The sequence below is a fragment of the Salvelinus fontinalis genome, chromosome 10 (assembly GCF_029448725.1).
Source record: "Salvelinus fontinalis isolate EN_2023a chromosome 10, ASM2944872v1, whole genome shotgun sequence".
Lineage (NCBI taxonomy): Eukaryota > Metazoa > Chordata > Actinopteri > Salmoniformes > Salmonidae > Salvelinus > Salvelinus fontinalis.
Genome location: NC_074674.1, coordinates 24,233,997 through 24,240,702, shown reverse-complemented (window position 1 = coordinate 24,240,702; position 6,706 = coordinate 24,233,997). Strand labels below are relative to the sequence as shown.

The following is a 6,706-nucleotide window of genomic DNA, read 5'->3' as shown; positions in this document are numbered from 1 at the left end:
CTCTCTATTTATCACTCTGTCCCGACGTCCCCCTTTTTCTATCTTTGCCTCTCTGTTTCTCTCTCTTTCCCACCTTGCACTCTTAGCAAAAAGGGTTCCAAAATGGTTCTTCGGCTGTCCCCATTGGATAACCATTTTTGGTTCCAGGTAGAACCATTTTGGGTTCCATGTAAAACCCTCTGAGGAAAGGGTTCTACCTGGAACCAAAAGGGTTCTACTGTACCTGGCACCAACAAAGGTTCTTCAAAGGGTTATCCTATGGGGACAGCCAAAGAACCCTTTTAGGTTCTAGATAGCACCTTCTTTGTGTGGTACTCCAACCAGAGTCATCTATTTTTCCCAAAAAGGACACCTTTAGTGATTCCAAAGTAGTCTACACCCTATTTTCCCAAATGCTTGGATAGATAGTGCCCATTTCCAGTAGTGTATGGAGCGATGCAGGCTCACCAGTGGTCCAAAAGCGATGATCTTCAGGATGCACTCCAGTGTGAAGAGAGCTGTGAACACGATGTTCAGGTACTTCAGCATGGCCTCGTACAGCTCCGGAGCACCGTGAAACTGAGGGCAGAGGTCAGGAAGACGTCAGAGGTCAACTTTTACTCCCACTGAACATGAGTGAAATGATAATGGTTATGCCCATTTCCAATGTCCTACAGACATACTGTACCATTGCAATACTTGTGAAAGTGATCCTTCCCCTCTTTCCTCATCTTTCTGTCAATCTGTCACACGCACACGCACACACAACTATAGTACAAGTCCGGATGGCCATTTGATAAATTGTTCAGCAGTCTTATGGCTTGTGGGTAGAAGCTGTTAAGTAGCCTTTTGGTCCTAGACTTGGCGCTCCGGTACTGCTTGCCGTGCGGTAGCAGAGAGAACATTCTATGACTTGGTTGACTAGGTGGTGACTCGAGTCTTTGACAATTTTTTGGGCCTTCCTCTGACAGCGACTAGTATATACTGTAGATCCTGGATGCCAGGAAGCTTGGCACTAGTGATGTACTGGGCCGTACGCACTACCCTCTGGAGCGCCTTACGGTCAAATGCCGAGCAGTTGCCATACCAGGCGGAGATGCAACCAGTCAGGATCTTCTCAATGGTGCAGCTGTAGAACTTCTTGAGGCTCTGGGGACCCATGCCAGATCTTTTCAGTCTCCTGGGGGGGGGGGGGGGGGGGATGTTGTCGTGCCCTCTTCACAACTGTCTTCGTGTGTTTGGATCATGATAGTTCATTGGTGATGTGGGCACCAAGGAACTTGAAACTCTCGACCCACAAGCTTTTTTGGGGCATAAGAGAGGGTAGCAGCAACATTATGTACAAAATGAGTTACAAACAATGCGAAAAAACAAACAAAATAGCACAGTTGGTTAGGAGCCCGTAAAACGGCAGCCATCCCCTCCGGCGCCATTATCACTGTATATGATGTGTTACCCAGTCCTTTGTTTGAGACAGCCAACTGAATGAATGGGCAGAAAGACAAGAATGTTTTCTATGCATCATTGCATTGTACTCTCAGCATGTTAAACATTGATTTATTTTATGGAATGCAATGTTAACATCGTACTCTGCGTACTCTGTTGTCTGTGTGTGTGTGTGTGTGTGTTTGTGTGTAGAACACCGTCCCTCAGTCTGACAGACCTGTACAGGTCAACACCTGGCTGGATCAGCCATGTAGTTAAGGGTATTAGCAACAGAGAAGCTGCTCCTAAAACTAGCTTGTACGTCAACAATGGATACGTTTAACGTATCCTTCCAAATTATACTGCTTACTCATTCCAAAACCCTCTCCCAAACGTTATCCCGCTCAAGGTAGACATTTTCCCTTACAACAGATTGAGGATTAGATTTCACAACCACCAAATATCAGTGCCCCTGGTGTGTGGGAGGCGTCACTGACCTTCATCATCAGCACCACAGTGTTGAGTGCGATCATGGTCATGATGGAGTACTCAAAGGGCGGCGACACCACAAACTTCCACATCTTATACTGAAACGACTGCTTGTCTGCTGGCATGTAGCGCGTCAGAGGCTTGGCGTTGATGGCAAAGTCGATACAAGCTCTCTGTGTTGGAGTTTGGACGGAGGGACAGAGGGAGACAAAGAGGGATGAGGCAGGATAGAGGGAGGGAGGGAACAAAGTACATAAGAAAACATAATAATATTATCTTAGAAGTATCTTATGTAAGAGTTTGTGAAACTCACTCATCTCCCTAATCAGATCTGATATTGTTCAAACTCTGATTATTAGTATAAAAAAGCAAAACATAAAGTAACAACTAAGGCTACAAAATTCCGGAAACTTGGAAGAAATTCAGTTTCTTTTTTTTTCAATCAGGAGTTCGGGAAAACTAGGGAAATTATTGAAAGTTCCAGGAATTTTGCAACCCTAGTAAGGACCAAGGTACAATCAAATGAAAAACATCAAAACTAACGTCCCACAGGCGCTGGCATGCATCCCAACAGTTTCCAGACGTGTTTAATATCTTCACACAAGGCAGCAAAACCAGTCTCTCTGATCACTCGCCAGTAGTTTACCAACCTGAAGCACTGAACTGTGTCCCAAATGGCACCCTATTCCCTTTATAGTGCACCATAAATGGAATAGGGTGCCATTTGAGACACACTAAGTGGAATTCCCTATGATGTAGGAAATAGAGAGAGCTGGATGGACTACACTGGGCTGGTTGCTTCACAGGTGTGTTGCTGTTCTTTTGTGTTGATGTGTTTTGAGGGAAAGAACAGTCTAGCAAGGAAATCAGCTGAAAGTCCACAGGTGCTGTGACAGGTGTTGAGAGATCCGACACTGTGCCGGTTTCAACAGATCAGAGGCAGGAATGACTTGACCTTGTATTAATAACTGACTGCAAGTTGAATCAAAAAGTACCTTTTGGGTACCAGGCAACTAGGTTTGAGTGTTTGTGTGTGTGTGTTTTTCTCTCCATGTGTGTGTGTTTGGGTATATGTGGTGTCTTTCTCTCTCTGTGTGTGACTGCGTGTGTTCAGACAGCATACTGTCCCTCGTTCTTCTCCAGACTACACTCTGACATGGCCTTGTCTCCCTGCTCCTGGAAGGTGTGTGTGTGTGTGTGTGTGTGTGTGTTTGTGTACCTCGTTCTTCTCCAGACTACACTCTGACATGGCCTTGTCTCCCTGCTCCTGGAAGGTGATGATGATGAGAGCCACAAAGATGTTGACGAAGAAGAAGGGAAAGACCACAAAGTAGACCACGTAGAAGATAGAGGTCTCCATACGGAAGCCTGGGTTGGGACCCTGGTCCTCATAGGTGGCATCTACAGAATGCTTTAGGACCCTGGAGAGAACAGGCAAAGACAGAGGCATTTATAGATGAAAAGGGGTAGGGTAAATGTGGCCCTAGTGGCTGAACTTGTGTCAGTTTCGCATTTTTCACACTAATGGTTAGGGTTAGGATTGGGGGAGGGGAAGCTGATCCTAGAACCATATCTAGAGGAAACTTCACCCCGGTGCTACACAAACATGAGACAATGCCAATTACACTGAACTAAGAAGACAAACATGCCACTATTGTGCATATGTTAAGTAATGTACAGTGCTTTTGTATACAGCAATATTGGGTGTCTAAGACAATTTCCCTCTGGAGGACATTACAGTTTATCCTATCCTAACTAGCTTAACTGTTATAGCCAATACAGATGGCAGCCAAGGGAGGGCACATACAGTGCCTTCAGAAAGTATTCATGCCCCTTGACTTATTCCACATTTTGTTGTGTTACAGCCTGAATTAAAAATTGATGAAGTCAGTTTTTTCCCACCCATCTACACACAATATGGCATAATGACAAAGTAAAAAAAAATTTTTTTGCAAATGAATTGAAAATGAAATACAGAATTTATTTACACCCCTGAGTCAATACATGTTAGAATCACCTTTGGTAGCGATTAGAGCTGTGAGTCTTTCTGGGTATCTAAGAGCTTCGCACACCTTGATTGTACAATATTTGTACAATATTTGTACATTCTTCTTCTTAAAATTCTTCATGCTCTGTCAAGTTGTTTGCTTATCATTGCTAGACAGCCATTTTCAAGTCTTGCCATAGATTGTCAAGACGATTTTAAGCCAAAACTGTAACTAGGCCACTCAGGAACATTGACTATTGTCTTGGTAAGCAAGACAATGGCCTTGTGTTTTAGGTTTGGTTATTGTCTTGTTGAAATGTGAAATTGTGTGTTGGAAAGCAGACTGACTCAGGTTTTCCGCTAGGATTTTGCCTGTGCTTAGCTCTATTGCGTTTATTTTTTTGCAAAATTTTTTTCCTTGTCCTTGCCCGTGAGAAGCATACCCATAACATGATGCAGCTACCACCATGATTGAAAATAGTGATGTGTTGGATTCGCCCCAAACATAACGCTGTGTATTCAGGACATAAAGCTAATTTCTTTGCTGTTTTACTTTAGTGCATTATTGCTTGCATGTTTTGGAATATTTGCATTCTGTAAGGATTTCTTCTTTTCACTATGTCATTTAGGTTAGTATTGTGGAGTAACTACAATGTTGTTGATCCATCCTCAGTTTTCACCTATCACAGCCATTCAACTATGTAACTGTTTAAAAGTCACTATTGGCCTTCCTTCCTCTGCAGCAACTGAGTTAGAAAGGACGCCTGTATCTTGTAGTGACTGGGTGTATTGATCCACCATCCATAGTGTAATTAACAACTTCACCATGCTCAAAGGGATATTCAATGTCTGCTTATTTTTATGTGCCCTTCTTTGCGAGGCAACGGAAAACTTCCTTGGTCTTTGTGGTTGAATCAGTGTTTGAAATTCACTGCTCGACCGAGGGACCTTACAGATAATTGTGTCTGTGGGAGTCATTCAAAAATCACGTTAAACACTATTATTGCACCCAGAGTGAGTCCATGCAACTTATTATGTGACTTGTTAAGCAAATATTTACTCGTGAACTTATTTAGGTGTGCCATAACAAAAGGGTTGAACACTTACTGACTAAAGACATTTTGTAATATTTTATTAATTTGTAAAAAAATATATAAAAATAATTCTAAAAACATAATTCCACTTTGACATTATGGGGTATTGTATGTAGGCCAATGACACACAATCTAAATGTAATTTATATTAAATTCAGGCTGTAACACAACAAAATGTGAAAAAAGTCAAGGGGTGTAAATACTTTCTGAAGGCACTGATAAGGATATGTGTTGTACAAGCATGTTGTGAAATAAAATGGTGAACATTCACTGGAACAAAGCATGCCCAATATTGATCTGTCACCACCCATAACTGAGTACAGCAGGGAATATTATTATAAAGCATGGAGTAAAAGAATGCTCACCAGGTTCACCATTTTATTTCACAACATGCTTGTACAACACATCCTTATCAGTGACTTCAGAAAGTATTCACACCCCTTGACTTTTTCCACATTTTGTTACAGCCTTATTCTAAAATCGATGAAATCATCCCCCCCCCCCCATTCATAAAAAAACAATACCCCATAATGACAAATACTTTTTTATAATTGATTAAAAATGTAAACTGAAATATTACATTTACATAAGTATTCAGACCCTTTACTCAGTACTTTGTTGAAGCACCTTTAGCAGCGGTTATAGCAATGAGTCTTCTTGGGTATGAAGCTACAAGCTTGGCACATCTGTATTTGGGGAGTTTCTCCCATTCTTCTCTGCAGATCCTCTCAAGCTCTGTCAGGTTGGATCCGGAGCGTTGCTGCACAGCTATTTTCAGGTCTCTCCAGAGATGTTCCATCGGGTTCAATCGGCCACTCAACGACATTCAGAGAGTTGTCCCGAAGCCACTCCTGCGTTGTCTTGGCTGTATGCTTAAGGCCGTTGTCCTGTTGGAAAGTGAACCATCGCCCCATTCTGAGGTACTGCATGCTCTGGAGCAGGTTTTCATCAATGATCTCTCTGTACTTTGCTCCGTTCATCTATCCCTTGATCCTGACTAGTCTCCCAGTCCCTGCCGCTGAAAAACATCCCCACAGTATGATGCTGCCACCACCATGCTTCACCGTAGGGATGGTGCCAGGTTTCCTCCAGATGTGACACTTGGAATTCAGACCAAAGAGTTTAATCTTGGTTTCATCAGAGCAGAGAATCATGTTTCTCATGGTTTGAGAGTCTTTACGTGCCTTTTGTCAAACTCCAATCGGGCTGTCATGTGCCTTTTACTGAGGATTGGCTTCCGTCTGGCCACTATACCATAAAGGCCTGATTGGTGGAGTGCTGCAGAGAAGGTTGTTCTTCTGGAAGGCGCTCCCATCTTCACAGAGCACTGTCAGATTGACCATCGGGTTCTTGGTCACCTCCCTGACCAAGGCCCTTCTCCCCTGATTGCTCAGTTTGACCGGGCGGCCAGCTCTAGGAAGACTCTCGGTGGTTCCAAACTTCTTCCATTAAAGAATGATGGAGGCCACTGTGTTCTTGGGAACCTTCAATGCAGCAGACACTTTTTAGTACCCTTCGCCAGATCTGTGCCTTGACACAATCATGTCTCGGAGCTCTACGGACAATTCCTTCAACCTCATGGCTTGGTTTTTGCTCTGACATGCACTGTCAACTGTGGGACCTTACATAGACAGGTGTGTGCCTTTCCAAATCATGTCAATTTTGAGTCTCATAGCAAAGGGTCTGAATACTTATGTAAATAAGGTATTTCAGTTTTTTTTTGAACATTTGC

The 6,706-nt window shown here is 43.1% G+C and overlaps 1 protein-coding gene across 5 annotated transcripts in view; it reads right to left on the bottom strand.

Moving 5' to 3' along the window:
* LOC129863846 (voltage-dependent N-type calcium channel subunit alpha-1B-like) overlaps positions 1-6,706 on the bottom strand; it is a 218,384-nt gene that overhangs the window by 41,221 nt on the left and 170,457 nt on the right. For all 5 annotated transcript variants that reach the window (XM_055936175.1, XM_055936176.1, XM_055936178.1 and 2 more), the window contains 3 exons: positions 3,113-3,314; positions 1,902-2,066; positions 448-558 (listed from right to left, as the gene is read on the bottom strand). In XM_055936175.1, coding sequence (XP_055792150.1) covers positions 448-558; positions 1,902-2,066; positions 3,113-3,314 — 478 coding nt within the window. The remainder of the gene's footprint in view (positions 1-447; positions 559-1,901; positions 2,067-3,112; positions 3,315-6,706) is intronic.